The 15,026-nt window shown below is 48.9% G+C and overlaps 2 protein-coding genes across 3 annotated transcripts; both read left to right on the top strand.

Annotated features, from left to right (window-relative positions):
• Positions 1-4,215: 4,215 nt before the first annotated feature.
• LOC133063631 (large ribosomal subunit protein P1-like) lies at positions 4,216-4,644 on the top strand. The gene has a single exon (XM_061153234.1). The coding sequence runs from the start codon at positions 4,254-4,256 to the stop codon at positions 4,596-4,598; it is 345 nt and encodes a 114-aa protein (XP_061009217.1). The 5' UTR covers positions 4,216-4,253; the 3' UTR covers positions 4,599-4,644.
• A 1,092-nt stretch (positions 4,645-5,736) lies between these two features.
• ZNF688 (zinc finger protein 688) lies at positions 5,737-8,824 on the top strand. 2 transcript variants are annotated; one of them, XM_061153232.1, is made up of 3 exons: positions 5,737-6,252; positions 6,566-6,679; positions 7,638-8,824. In XM_061153232.1, the coding sequence occupies exons 1-3, from the start codon at positions 6,057-6,059 to the stop codon at positions 8,156-8,158; spliced, it is 831 nt and encodes a 276-aa protein (XP_061009215.1). In that variant the 5' UTR covers positions 5,737-6,056; the 3' UTR covers positions 8,159-8,824. The 2 variants fall into 2 exon arrangements, with proteins under 2 accessions (XP_061009215.1, XP_061009216.1); XM_061153233.1 differs by lacking the exon at positions 6,566-6,679.
• The last annotated feature ends 6,202 nt before the right edge of the window (positions 8,825-15,026 follow it).

Genomic DNA, 15,026 nt, shown 5'->3' with positions numbered 1-15,026 from the left:
TCTCAGGGGTACCTCTGCAGTTGTGATATCTCTCCTGTTTGTGGGTTGCCCCACAGGAGTGGAGGGTGGGGTGGTTCTCACTAGACCAGGACTCTACACCTCCTACCTTTCTCAATGTGGCCTCTTCCTTATACCCTTAGTTATAGAAAATCTGTCATGTTACTCTTCAGGTCAGTTCTCAGAGGTGGCGGTTCTCTATGTGGTTGTAGTTTTGGTGTGTCCCTGGGAGGAGGTGAGCACAGATCTGCCTACTCCACCAGCTTGATATGAAACTGAAAAAAATTTTTAAGAGATGGTCTGCTTCATTCCCCAGTGTTATTAATCATTTATGAGCTGTAATTTGAACACAGGTTTTCAGATCGAGGCCTGTTCAGTTAGTGTTATAATTACAGTAACACCTATAAGCTCCTATTTATTGAGTACTTACTTTGTGCAAGGCGCTATCCTAAGCACTTGGCTAAACTTAAGTTCGACCTAAATGAGGGCTAGAAAAGGTCTCTGGATCCAGTTCTGCTGCCCCTTGAGCAGTCATTTGCCCCGTCACTTAGTTTCAGCGTCTGTAAAATGGGAGACATCTGAGACCCTGGAGCATGGGCCAGATCAAATACTGGTTAGGAACCTATTTCCACAGCCCAAGGAGCCAGCCCTGCCCGAGTACCGGGGCACAGCGTTGGGATAGGCCTCCCTCCACTCCCTTACCTCCAGAACCCGCCTCAATCTTGCCCTTGGGCTTTTACCCACCTCCAGTTCCCGGACACTCTCAAGAGATCTCAAGAGAGTAGCAGAAAGGAGTACCTTTAGTCCGTCAGAACCTCTCTCTTAGATGCCAAGCCCAGAAAAGTCAGATCAAGAGCGATCCCACGGCCTTTCAGTGCCGACCATCTTCAGCTCTGCCGTTACTGTACTCTCGGCCTTTTAAACGAACCGCCGCAGAAAGTCCAATCCGAGTCCTTCTTCCCACGGCGACACTCGTTCTCCAATCAACGCAAGTTCTCTATAGCCAGGGTTAAGCCTTCCGGTTTGTCGCCTGGTACGTAGATTGAAAAAGGCCCGGATGTTGACGTCGGAGAGGCGCCATCCTAGTTAAGGGCAAGCCTGTGGGCCCTTCTGGCCTTTTTCTGAGGCCGGGCGGAAACAGCTAACAGCATTTCCACATTTCCCAGCAGCCTCTCTGCGAAGCACAGGAGAGTTTCTCGTGGTGCCGCCCCCGGTCCCGTTGAAGGTGGCAGATGTCTCCTGGGAGGCCGGGACCCAGCGGACGAGGGAAATCAACCGAGGGGCCGGGAGGTTCGGCGGATGTGGCGGGGTACTCCTCCCGGGAGGAGTGGGGGTGTCTTGTGGCCTGCGCAGAGGGCCGTGAACCTGGACATGATACTGGAGACTTACAGCCTCCTGGCCGCGCTCCTTGTGGCCCCGGCGACCCAGCGAGGACGCAGTACTTGTGGGAGAGGAGGACTGATGGTGCCCAGAGGCCAGTGGTTTGGAAGTGTGGGGCACTGGGCAAGCGTCCTCAGCTCTCCTCTCGGGTTCTCAACGGAGCCCGGTGTTTCCCTTTGAAGTGAAGTGAAAGTCGCTCAGTCGTGTCCAACTCTTTGCGACCCCATAGACAACTATACAGGCCATGGAATTATCCAGGCTAGAATACTGGAGTGCGTTGGGTAGCCGTTTCCTTCTCCAGGGGATCTTCCCAACCCAGGGATCGAATCCAGATCTCCCGGATTGCAGGCAGATTCTTTACCAGCTGAGCCACAGGGACGCTTTTAGGAGGTAGTTAAGACCCCACACCTGCTTCTACCCCTGGTGGAAGGAGAGGTGCCGGCTCAGGATCCAGATCTCAGCTGCTGTTAGCAGAGACGAGAGAAAGATAAATGCCTCGCCTACTCCGATCCCTTGCACACATTCCCTTCTCCAGAGCCCCTCCATGTCTCCCTGAACCTCATCTCCAGAAAGCTTCGTTTCTCACTGCACAGTGGTCAAAGTGAGTGAAAATCACTCAGTCATGTCCGACTCTTTGCAACCCTATGGGCTGTGTCCATTGAATTCTTCAGGCCAGAATACTGGAATGGGTAGCCTTTCCCTTCTCTAGGGGATCTTCCCAACCCAGGGATTGAACCCAGGTCTCCCACGTTGCAGGCGGACTCTTTACCAGGTAAGCCACAAGGGAAGTCCAAGAATACCAGAGTGGGTAACCTAGCCCTTCTCCAGGGGATCTTCCCGACGGAGGAATTGAACCGGGGTCTCCTGCATTGCAGGCGGATTCTTTACCAACTGAGCTATCAGGGAAGCCTTGATGTCACCAAAGTTATCAGGGAAGCACAATGGCCCGAGAGAACACCTAAATTGGGACTAGTAGCACTCTTGGGATCGTGTTGCCGCCATCTCTTAGGAGGGCAACTTCAGCCACCTGCTGTTAGTGTTCAGCCTGAAGGCTGCACCCATTTCCTTTTTTTGTTTTTTATTTTGTAGTGGCTCAGGTGGTAAAGAATCTGCCTGCAATGCAGGAGACCCGGGTTCGATCCCGGGGTCAAGAAGATGCCTGGAAAAAAAAAAAAGATGCCTGGAGAAGGGAATGGCTACTCACTCTGGTATTATTGCCTGGAGAATTCCATGGACTGAGGAGCCTGGCGGGCTGAAGTCCAAGGGGTCACAAAGAGTGGGACACAATTGAGAGACTAACACTTTCAGTTTGATAGCAGATTAACAATGTTGTGATATTTTCAGATGGACAGTAAAGGGACTGTACATGTACATGTATCCGTGCATGCCTGCTAAGTCGCTTCAGTCCTGTCTGATTCTTTGCGACCCTATGGACCATAGCCCCATCCCCAGGTTCCTCTGTCCAAGGGATTCTCAATGGATTGGGTTTCCATGCCCTCTTCCAGGGGATCGAACCGGCGTCTCTTACACCTCCTGCACTGGCAGGCGGGTTCTTTACCACTAGCACCACCTGGGAAGCCCCTAAGTGTATCCATTCTCCTCCAAACTTCCCTCCTGTCTAGGCAGCCACATAACCTGGAGGAGAGTTCCCTGTGCTACACAGTAGGTCTGTCTTGGTTATCCATTTTAAATACAGCAGTTGAATCCATTTTCTGAGGCTCCTGCTCACACTTGGAAATTAATTCACCTAACTGGCTTTTCTTTCTGGATTATTTCCTCAGAGTGTTCTGCTTTTTGAACTGCAGCTGGAAATATGCTGGGGAATTTTTTTTTTTTTTTTTAAGAAGGAGTATATTACTTGTGATTAGAGTTGAAATCATGGCATAGCTATCTTCCATCTTTATTTTTACTGTAAGTTTGTATGTGTCAACAGTTGAGAGGTCTTTCTGACCCATTGAGATCTGCTAGCCCTACTTTAGAACAGGAAACTCTTCAAAGAATAAACACAAGGTTGGTGGGACTAAGTATGTCTGCATGTAAGGAGTGGTGCTGGAGGCTCAAATATTGGTATCTCTTGACCAAAGACTTCTCTGAATATGTTTTCCAAAAATGATTATTAATGGGAAGTGAGGGTTACTTTTACTTTGCCACATAGCCTCTTCTGAATTGGTAGACCTGGATTCCAATTTCAACTCAGTCCCCACTAGCTGTGTAGCCTTAAGCATCTATTTTTTAGACAATTTATTTATTCTTGGCTGTGCTGGGTCTTCATTGCTGCACGTGGGCTTTCTCTAGTTGCAGAGAGCGGGGGCTTTTCTCTAGTTGCAGTCGGAGGCTTCTCATTGCTGTGGCTCCTTTTGTTGCGGAGCATGGATTCTAGGGTGTGAGGGCTTCAGTAGCTGCAGCACATGGACTCAGTAGTTGTGGCTTGAGGGCTTCATTGCTCCACAGCTTGTGGAATCATCTCAGACCAGGGATCAAACCACTTTCCCCTGCACTGGTAGGCGTGGATTCTTAACCACACCTAGGGACATCCTGCCTTAAGGAGATTACTCAACATTTCTGAGCCTTGGTTGTCTCACTTGCCAAGTTAGACCAGTGTCAACTTCACAGAGTTGTCAGAGATAAAATGTGAAGGCATCTAGGCATATCTTTATGATTTGAAGAATGAATAGCAGCAGAGCTGCCTCCTCAACATTTTAGTGTGAAAATTTTTCAACATTTCTAGAGTTTAAAGAATTTTATACTCTTTCCTCCGCTGCCGCTAAGGTGCTCGGTTCTTCCGAGGAAGCTAAGGCCGTTTTGGGGTGAGGCCCTCACTTTATCCGGCGACTAGCACCGCGCCCGGCAGCCCCCACCTAGCACTCGCCTGCACCATGGCCTCCGTCTCGGAGCTCGCTTGCATCTACTCTGCCCTCATTCTGCACGACGATGAAGTGACGGTCACGGAGGATAAGATCAATGCCCTCATTAAAGCAGCCGGTGTAAATGTTGAGCCTTTCTGGCCAGGTTTGTTTGCAAAGGCTTTGGCCAATGTCAACATCGGGAGCCTCATCTGCAACGTGGGGGCTGGTGGACCTGCCCCGGCAGCTGGTGCTGCACTAGCAGGACGTCCTGCTCCAGCCACCGCTGCTGCCCCAGCTGAGGAGAAGAAAGTAGAAGCAAAGAAAGAAGAATCTGAAGAGTCTGATGATGACATGGGCTTTGGTCTTTTTGACTAAACCTCTTTAGTAACACATTCAATAAAAAGCTGAGCTATTAAAAAAAAAAAAAAATTTTATAGTAAGACTTCTCTAGTGGTCCAGTGGTTAAGGATCCACTTTGCCATCCAGGGAACTCCCAGATGATCCCTGGTTGAGGAACTAAGATCCCACATGCCACAGAGCAGCTAAGCTAGAGCGCTGCAACTACCGAGCCCAGGAGCCACAACTAGAGAGGCTCTGCATCGCAAAGAAAGATCCTGAATGACGCAATGAAGATCTCGCATGCCACAACCAAGACTCAACACAGACAAATAAATGAAGAATTTTGTGGCAAACACTCATATGTTCATCATGGTGTGGTTGCGCCAATGACACAGGCAGGATCTTAGTTTCCCAACCAGGGATCCAACCTGGGCCCCCTTGCATTAGGAGCAGCGAGTCTTAACCACTGGACCACCAAGGAAGTCGCTGTATTAACTTTTAAAAGCCATGCACATTAATTATTTTGTAAAAACTTAAACCAAAACTTAGGGTGGGAGGGCGCTAAAGAGGGAGACTATATATATATTTATGGTTGAAACCAACACATTATAAAGCAATTTTACACACACACACAATTTAAAACTTCCTAGTTCCAGCTTCACCAAGCACCTTCCTACGACGACTCCAGTCCAGAGATTAAGAGAGCAGAGCCGCTGGTGCAAGGGGTCGGGTGGGCCCCGCGCGGGGGAAAGAGAGTAAACCTGTACGTGGTCTCTACCTCGGCGACCCCCAGGGTTAGGACAGGTGTGTGCGTCTTTCCGCTGGAGCCAGGACCCGCTTCCGGATCCGCGGTTAGGAAGTGTGGAGCGGGGACACAGTCCAGGGCTCCACAAACGCCGAGGTCCTTGGTGGGTTCCACAGCCGGCTCACCGAAACTTCCGGGCGAAAACGCCCCCACAACCCCTGTCTCGCGGCACAGCCGCTTCCTGCTGTCGCGGCCAATCACCCGCCGCCGTGAAACGCGGGCAGGGAGAGTGCTGGAAGGCCCGGGGCCTTCCATCTTTCTTGAAGGCAAGAAAACTACCCTTTGCCTTCCAGTCCCTTAAAAGCCCACCTGCACAGCCATTGTATTTAAGGGCAAGTGGACGATGAGAAGCCAGACGGACGCCATGTTTGATACGGTCAAAGGACGCCGCCCTTAAGGGCAGACAGTGAGAATTGAAGCCACGGTGTCGCCATATTTTCTGGAGGCACCTTCCGGGTTCCTTAACTCTGGTGTCTGTGTCCAAGCTGCCATGAAGTGAATAAATACCGAGGAAGTCTATTTGTCCCCGTCAGAATCCCGAATCCCAGCCCTGCTACTTCGGTTCCCTTGGCTGCGTACGGAAGCCGAGGCTGGGCGGGGCCTCGGGCTCGGGAGCCCTTCTTGTGGACGACGAGAGCTGAGGCCGGGCGCGGGGACCAGGCGGCCGCTGCTCGGGGCTGGGAGGCCCCATGGCGCCGCCCCCGGCCCCGCTCCTGGTGCTGAGACCGGGGGAGACGGGGCCTGGTTGCAAGAAGCTCTTGGCCGTGAGGTTCGCGGACGTGGCCGTGTACTTCTCCCCGGAGGAGTGGGGGTGTCTGCTGCCCGCGCAGAGAGCCCTGTACCGGGACGTGATGCGGGAGACCTACGGCCACCTGGGCGCGCTCGGTGAGGCCCCGGGTCAGAGCCCCCCTCCTGCTTCATTGGGGTTCAAAGGGGAGATCAAATAAGGACCCAGAGGATTGTAAGCCTTAATCCTGCCCTATCCCACCAACAGCACCAGCCACCTCCCATCCCTAGTGCTTCAGGTACCCCCTCGGGAGTCCTTCCACCCCGCATCCGCTTCCTTCTGGAAGGCGCACTGCAGACCCAGTCCAGATTGAGCCTAAACTTTGAGGAGATGCACTCACCCTGATGCGGGGGGCGCCGTCTTCCCAGGGCAGCCTCTCAGGCCAGCACCGTGATCCCTGTTCTCTCCCAGGATTCCCAGGCCCCAAACCAGCCCTCATCTCTTGGATGGAACAGGAGAGTGAGGCTTGGAGCCCCGCCGCCCAGGATCCTGAGGAGGGGGAAAGCCTGGGAGGAGCTCTGAGAGGTGAGGGATGGTCCCAGGTCTTCCCTGCCTGGCGTTCCAGAGCTTCCCATCTAGCAGTGTTTCCTTTCAGATCCCCCACCTCCGGCACCCCTAAAGGAATGAAAGAGCCAACCGATGTTGGATACTAGCTAAGGAAAAAAGGCAGACCTGATACAAAGTTTTCAGAACTTGGGACAACTTGAGACCAGAATAAGAATCAGGAGCCCAGATTCCCTCTCCTAGAAACGCTGCTCATTCTCTCATTTTCAGGAACAACTAAAACTCCGTAAGAGGTAAAGAACCTGCCTACCAATGCAGGAGACACAAGAGAGAGGGGTTGGATCCCTGGGTGGGGAAGATCCCTTGGAGGAGGAAATGGCCACCCACTCCAGTATTCTTGCCTGGAGAATCCCATGGACAGAGGAGCCTGGTGGGCTACAGACCATGGGGTCTCAGAGTTGGACACAACCGAAGCAACTTAGCGTACAAGAATGAAAAAAAAAAAAAGAATGAAAACAGCTTCAGGTCTGCCTTTTACATTCCTCAAGCAAGGCAAAGTGGTACAAGAGAAAATACCCAGTAGTTGATAACTCGGCTCTTCACTCCCCACTGCCCCTCACCAGAATGCTCACCAGCAAATGTCTTTCTTCCTCTGTAAATGTCTTAACCCTACCAAAAAAAAAAATTGAGAAACCATAAAAATAATAGCCACTGCTTATTAAGCATTTACTAAGTGATGCTTCTACTCATTTAATCCTCCCAACAACTCTGTGAAGTAAAGAAAGCATTATGATTCCCATTTGACACATGAGGAACCAAGGCCCACCTAAGAGATTTGAACCCTGCTTATGGTTTTTCAAAGCCTGTGTGTTACTCACGGGTAGTACCTTTCTGGCACTTCCCTGAGGAAAAGCATCCTATAACCTGAGCCAATATAAGCAAATGTGTTTTAAAAAGGAACTTGATTCCTGTTTCCTAGGAGCTACCCCCAACAAAAGGGAAGAGGAGCCTGAAGCAGGACTAGGAGCCAAAGCACCGAGAAAGGCTCCTGGGAAGGAGAGGCCTGAGGAGCTGGTTAAGCACAGCCCTGGCACGACCGTCAGCAAAACCTCGGCCAGAGCACAGCCACCCAAACAAGCTGCCTGGGACCAGGGTGCGGGTCCTCAGCCCCCGGCCCCCCTACCGAGTGCGGATGCGCAGGCAAGCCAGCGGCGCCACGTGTGTGCAGACTGCGGCCGGCGCTTCACCTACCCCTCGCTGCTGGTCAGCCACCGGCGCATGCACTCGGGTGAGCGGCCGTTCCCCTGCCCCGAGTGTGGCATGCGCTTCAAGAGGAAGTTCGCCGTGGAAGCCCACCAGTGGATCCACCGCTCCTGCTCTGGGGGGCGGCGGGGCCGGAGGCCCGGGATCCGGGCTGTGCCTCGGGCCCCGGTCCGAGGTGACCGGGACCCTCCGGTGCTATTCCGGCACTACCCAGACATCTTCGAGGAGTGCGGGTGAGCTTCCGCTGGCAGGGTTTGAGCCTGACCTCGGCGCTGAGGACTCACTGGGTCCCGAGGGAGGCTCCTGAGTCAGGGCTTTGGGACCCACAGTTCATCCCTTGGACTTTCCTCAAGGATCCCTCAACTTTCCAAGCTTGTAAAAAGAGAAGTGCCTGTAAAGATTCAAATAGATTAAACTCGACACCCCTCTCCCCCGATCTTTCTAAAAAAAAAAAAGAAAAGAAAAAAAGAAAATGAAGAGAGTGAGATGCTGGACTTTTCTCAAAGTGTTATCTCAGTGGCAGGTGCGACTAAGATCAAAACTGTCTACAGAAATCCCCCCTGCTTATCTGCAGCAGAGGGAAATGCCGAGGGGGACTAAGGCTGAGGAGGAGGCCTCAGATGGAGGGCCTGGTCAAGCCCTAGGTAACTGAACCAATAGGAGGCCCAGGCAGTGAAGTGGGTGGAAAATGTACAGAAGCACCAGATGCAGACCTCATCCCTGTAGCTTGCTCTCAAGGCACAGCTGGTAAGTCACCCACCCTCCCTGAGCCTCAGCTCCCTCATCTGTAAAGTGAGATCAATAATATCTACCTCAAAGGGTTACTGTGAAGACTGACATTGTAACAAGATAATATGTGTGGCAGAGTAAATGTGCAATAAACATTTGTTGAAAGAGTGAAAATGACTATTGATATTTTCCACTTCAGATCATGAAAAGAAGTCTGCTAAGGAGGCAGGGATGGGTATCAATATCTGTGTTTCCAGATGAGTCAACTGGGGCTCCAAGTTTCACTGCTACAAGGCAGCAAAGCTGGAAACTGGCACTGCCCACATATTTCTACCACTTCCTATGAGCAGTCAGATCTGGGCAGAACATAGATCAGGGGCTCAGGTAAGAGTGAAGCGAGGGAGCCAGCCTTGCCTGTCAGGCAGCCTCAGCAGGAAAGTGAGAGCCCCACCATGGCCAGAGACCTTTCACTGAGAAAAGGCAGTCAAGGGACTTCCCTAATGGTCCAGTGGTTAAGACTTTGCCTTCCAATGCAGGGTACTCAGGTTCAATTCCTGGTGGGGGAACTAAAATCCCACGTGCCTTGTAGCCAAAAATCCAAAACATAAAACAGAAGCAATGTTGTAACAAATTCAATAAAGACTTTAAAATTGACCTAAATAAAGAAGAAGGTCTTAAAAGAGAAAAAAAGTCAACATTCAGTGACCAAATTGAATGACTTCTGTTGGAGACACTGCCAGGTGATAAAGGAATCCCACGATGAGGAAGACTAATTTCCCTCGTTCAGCAACCATCTGAAGCCTCTGTGGGATTTTGTGCAGGGCTCCAGGGACACAATGACTCAGGTCCAACATTCAAAAGATTGATTGGGGCTCTAATGGAGGAGTCCAGAGGCACCACCATCCTGGTTGGTGATATGCCAGGAAATGCAACTTGGAAGAAAAGGAGTGGTTGTGCTTCCCATAGCACTACTTAAGAAATGGTTGTAGTGAGATTTTTCAGGCAGAGGAAGTAGCAATGGAGGCTTATTTCCTAAAAAGGATAAAAGATGGACACAGTGTGGAGTGGAGGTTAGAAGCATGGGCCCTGGAGTCAGACTGTCTGCCTTCAGATCCTGACTCAGCTGCTTTATAACTGTGAACTTGGGCAAGTCACTTCTTGCTCCAAGTCACCTCTCTATGCCTTACTTTCTTCATCTATAAAACCTGGATAATAATAGCATCTAAAAAAAAAAAAATAGCATCTATCTCATAAGACTGATGCAATGGTTAAATAATACAGGATGATGCCTTGTACATTAGAGTTTAACAAACATTGGTTATTGTTATTCAGTTCAGTTCAGTTGCTCAGTCGTGTCCAACTCTTTGCGACCCCATGAATCGTAGCACACCAGGCCTCCCTGTCCATCACCAACTCCCGGAGTTTACTCAAACTTATGTCCACCGAGTCGGTGATGCCATCCAGCCATCTCATCCTGTCGTCCCCTTCTCCTCCTGCCCCCAATCCCTCCCAGCATCAGAGTCTTTTCCAATGAGTCAACTCTTCGCATGAGGTGGCCAAAGTATTAGAGTTTCAGCTTCAGCATCAGTCCTTCCAATGAACATCTAGGACTGATCTCCTTTAGGATGGACTGGTTGGATTTCCCTGCAATCCAAGGGACTCCCAAGAGTCTTCTCCAACACCACAGTTCAAAAGCATCAATTTTTCGGTGCTCAGCTTTCTTCACAGTCCAACTCTCACATCCATACATGACCACTGGAAAAACCATAGCCTTGACCAGACAGACCTTTGTTGGGCAAAGTAATGTCTCTGTTTTTTAATATGCTACCTAGGTTGGTCATATCTTTCCTTCCAAGGAGTAAGCGTCTTTTAATTTCATGGCTGCAATCACCATCTACAGTGATTTTGGAGCCCCCCAAAATAAAGTTTGACACTGTTTCCACTGTTTCCCCATCTATCTCCCATGAAGTGATGGGACCAGATGCCATGATCTTAGTTTTCTGAATGTTGAGCTTTAAGCCAACTTTTTCACTCTCTTTCACTTTCATCAAAGGGCTTTTTCGTTCCTTTTCACTTTCTGCCATAAGGGTGGTGCCATATGCATATCTGAGGTTATTGATATTTCTCCCGGCAATCTTGATTCCAGCTTGTGCTTCTTCCAGCCCCGAGTTTCTCATGATGTACTCTGCATATAAGTTAAACAAGCAGGGTGACAATATACAGCCTTGACGTACTCCTTTTCCTATTTGGAACCAGTCTGTTGTTCCATGTCCAGTTCTAACTGTTGCTTCCTGCACTGCATACAGGTTTCTCAAGAGGCAGGTCATTGTTATTCAAACACAACACAAAATAGTATGTGAGCAGGACCATGTCTCCAAGAGGAGACATGAGCAGGTCTTCTGGATCAAGGAAGTCTTCCTAGAGGAGGTATTTCCAACTGTCCTTGAAGGATGAGAAAGATTTCAACCAGGATGGGCATGTATAGGGAATGAGCAGCAGCTCCACTGGATTGAAGCATAAAGACTGAAAGTAAAGAATAATGGATACCAGATGCAATCGAGAAGCGGGACCTATCTGGGAGGATCACAGATCCTAATGGGGGATCTTGAGGCTCACCCTGTAGGCACTGAGGAGCTATAGAAAGTCCCTGAGTAGAAGCAGAGCTCCTGCCGTCAGAAACTGTCAGAAAATGTCTTTGTCTGGACTTCCCTGGTGGTCCAGTGGTTAAGACGCCAACTTTCCAATGCAGGGGCTGAGGGATTGATCCCCAGTCAGGGAACTAAGATCCCACATGCCCTGTGGCACAGCCAAATTTACACACACACACACAGACACACACACACACATATATATATATGTCTTTGTCAAACAGTGTGGAGTGTGACCCATGAGAGGAGCCTGGGCATGAGGCATGAGAAATCTGCTGGGCATCTGCTCCCAGGTAGAAGCAATTAGTAGCGGGACCAAGCTAGAAAGCAAGACATTTTTTTTTTTTTTTTTTGTAGTTGCCCTTGTCTGCTGACCTTGGAGCTGGAAAGAAAGGTATTCCTGAGAGATTTCTGTCATAGAACCTGCATGCTTCAGTGAACTGACCAACATGAGCTGTGAACAAGTAAGTCCCAGAGGTTTCAAGTGTGGAGAGCTGCAACAAGGGAGCCCAAGCACCGGGGGAGGGTATGAAGGTCCAGGGGTGACCAGTACTGGATAGGATGAGTCACGGGGGGCAAGGGGAGAGCTGAAAAGAGGAGGAGCCACCAAAAAGGAGGGGGCAGAACCAGGCATAATGTGTCGAGCAGAACTGCCCAGGTCAGCACTTGGCACAGAGCAAGTGCTGTCTACTCTTTCTTGTTTATCCAGTTAACAGATATCTACTAGGCATTTAACATGTACCACAACTCCCAAGCACTCAAACAACATACTCATTTCCCATGACTTGACCCCTAAACATAACCCTATTATGTACTTTTGGTACAGAATCCACCTGCAATGGAGGAAACCCTGGTTCGATTCCTGGGTCAGGAAGATCCCCTGGAGAAGGGCTAGGCTACCCACTCCAGTATTCTTGGGCTTCTCTTGTGGCTCAGCTGGTAAAGAATCTGCCTGTGATGAGGGAGACCTGGGTTCGATCCCTGGGTTGGGGAGATCCCCTGGAGGAGGAAATGGCAACCCACTCCAATATCCTGGCCTGGAGAATTCCATGGACTACACAGCCCACGAGGTTGAAAACAGTCGGACACAACTGATCAACTTTCACTTTTTCTATTACGTACTTTTAATATTTAGGGTCCGTGTTGATGTTTGACAGAAAACCACAAAATTCTGTAAAGCAATTACCCTTCAATTAAAAAATAAATTAATTAAAAAATATTTCAGTTCAATTCAGTCACTCAGTCGTATCTGACTCTTTTGTAGCACACCAGGCTTCCCTGTCTATCACCAACTCCCCGAGTTTATTTAAACTCATGTCCATGGAGTCAGTGATGCCATCCAACCATCTCATCCTCTGTTGGCCCCTTCTCCTCCCGCCTTCAATCTTTCCCAGCATCAGGGTCTTTTCCAATGAGTCAGTTCTTCACATCAGGTGGCCAAAGTATTGGAGTTTCAGCTTCAGCATTAGTCCTTCCAATGAATATTCAGGACTGATTTCCTTTAGGATGGACTGGTTGGATCTCCTTACAGTCCAAGGGACACTCAAGAGTCTTCTCCAACACCACAGTTCAAAAGCATCAATTCTTCGGCACTCAGCTTTCTTTACGGTCCAACTCTCACATCCATGCATGATTACTGTAGCTTTGACTAGATGGACCTTTGTTGGCAAAGCAATGTCTCTGCTTGTTAATATGCTGTCTAGTTTGGTCATAGCTTTTCTTCCAAGGAGCAAGCATCTTTTAATTTCATGGCTGCAGTCACCATCTGCAGTGATTTTGGAGCCCCCAAAAATAAAGTCTCACTGTTTCCACTGTTTCCCTATCTATTTGCCATGAAGTGATGGGACCATCAGATGCCATGATCTTAGTTTTCTGAGTGTTGAGTTTTAAGCCAATTTTTTCACTCTCCTCTTTCACTTTCATCAAGAATCTCTTTAGTTCTTCTTCACCTTCTGCCATGAGGGTGGTGTCATCTGCATATCTGAGGTTATTGATATTTCTCCCAGCAATCTTGATTCCAGTTTGTGCTTCATCCAGCCCAGCGTTTCTCATGATGTACTCTGCATATAAGTTAAATAAGCAGGGTGACAATATACAGCCTCGATGTTCTCTTTTCCCAATTTGGAACCAGTCTGTTCCAAGTCCAGTTCTAACTGTTGCTTCTTGACCTGCATACAGATTTCTCAGGAGGCAGGTCAGGTGGTCTGGTATTCCCATCTCTAAGAATTTTTCACAGTTTGTGTGATCCACACAGTCAAAGGCTTTGGCATAGTCAACAAAGCAGAAATAGATATTTTTCTGGAACTCTTGCTTTTTCTATGATCCAAGAGATGTTGGGAATTTGATCTCTGGTTCCTCTGCCTTTTTAAAATGCAGCTTAAACATCTGGATGTTGATGGTTCACATACTGTTGAAGCCTAGCTTGGAGGATTTTGAACATTACTTTGCTAGCGTGTGAGATGAGTGCAGTTGTGCAGTAGTTTGAACATTCTTTGGCATTGCCTTTCTTTGGGATTGGAATGAAAACTGATCTTTTCCAGTAGTGTGGCCACTGCTGAGTTTTCCAAATTTGCTGGCATATTGAGGGCAGCACTTTCACAGCATCATCTTTTAGGCTTTGAAATAGCTCAACTGGAATTCCATCACCTCCACTAGCTTTGTTTGTAGTGATGCTTCCTAAGGCCCATTTGACTTTGAATTCCAGGATGTCTAAATAAAAAAGTATTTAGAGCCCATCATTTTAATTTCTTCTCTCTACATTTAATACAACAGAATGGAATCGTATACCCACTCCATTATTCTTGCCTGGGAAATCCCATGGATAGAGGAGCCTGGTGTGCTAAGGTGCCTGGCATTGCAGAGAGTCAGACATGACTTGGTGACTACAGAACAACAGTGGAATGGCATAGGTGACCTGAAGCACTTTTTCTGACTTCCAGGTCCCTGATTCTTGCCCTACCCCAGATCCAACTGCTTCTTCGTAACCTGGCCTAAAACCCCACCTCTCTCTGGTTGCTGAGATTGTGTCTTCAGTAACCCATCGTGTCATGGGTTCTGGAGTCAGAACCCTCACTAGCTGTGTGGCCTGGGGTAAGGTCATTCCCCTGGGCCTTGGTCTACTGATCCAGAAGGGTATTTATCTCTGAAGTGTTCTGAGGGATTAAATGAGTTAATCCGGCAGATGCACTTAGAACAGAGTCTGGCATGTATTAATAGTAAGTGATTGATCAAGGTAAGCTAATATTATTGATCTTAGTCACATCACAGAACCAACTGCAGTTCTTGTATAATTGGCCACTGTTCTGTTAGGAGAGCTTGGAATTGGAAGCACACAGAAATGGAGCATTGAAAGCAAATGAGTCCTGTCATCCCTTAATTCATCTCACATTTTTAAACTTTTTTCCATCTAACTTTTTTTTACTTCAATCCTGACTTAATAACTTGAGAATTCAGTTCATTCCACAGTGTCAGCAGGGGGGGCCCGAAGCGTTAATGTTGCATTTCTGGAACACGTCTGAAGGAGGCAGAACCAGGAGGAAAGGCTGGATGTATTAGGAGTCTGAAGACACAGAGTCACTAACGGGTTTCCTGACTTTGGGTCTTAACTGGGCTTCAGTTTCCTCTTCTGTAAAATGCCTGAACTCTAAGGCACTGAGAAGCATGCGTCCCAGTGTCCTCAGTAAGATCCAGTAAATGCGTGAAAATATGATCGATATCTCTGTAGGGCG

Source organism: Dama dama, chromosome 10 (assembly GCF_033118175.1).
Source record: "Dama dama isolate Ldn47 chromosome 10, ASM3311817v1, whole genome shotgun sequence".
Classification (NCBI taxonomy): domain Eukaryota; kingdom Metazoa; phylum Chordata; class Mammalia; order Artiodactyla; family Cervidae; genus Dama; species Dama dama.
This window is presented reverse-complemented; position numbering and strand designations above follow the sequence as displayed.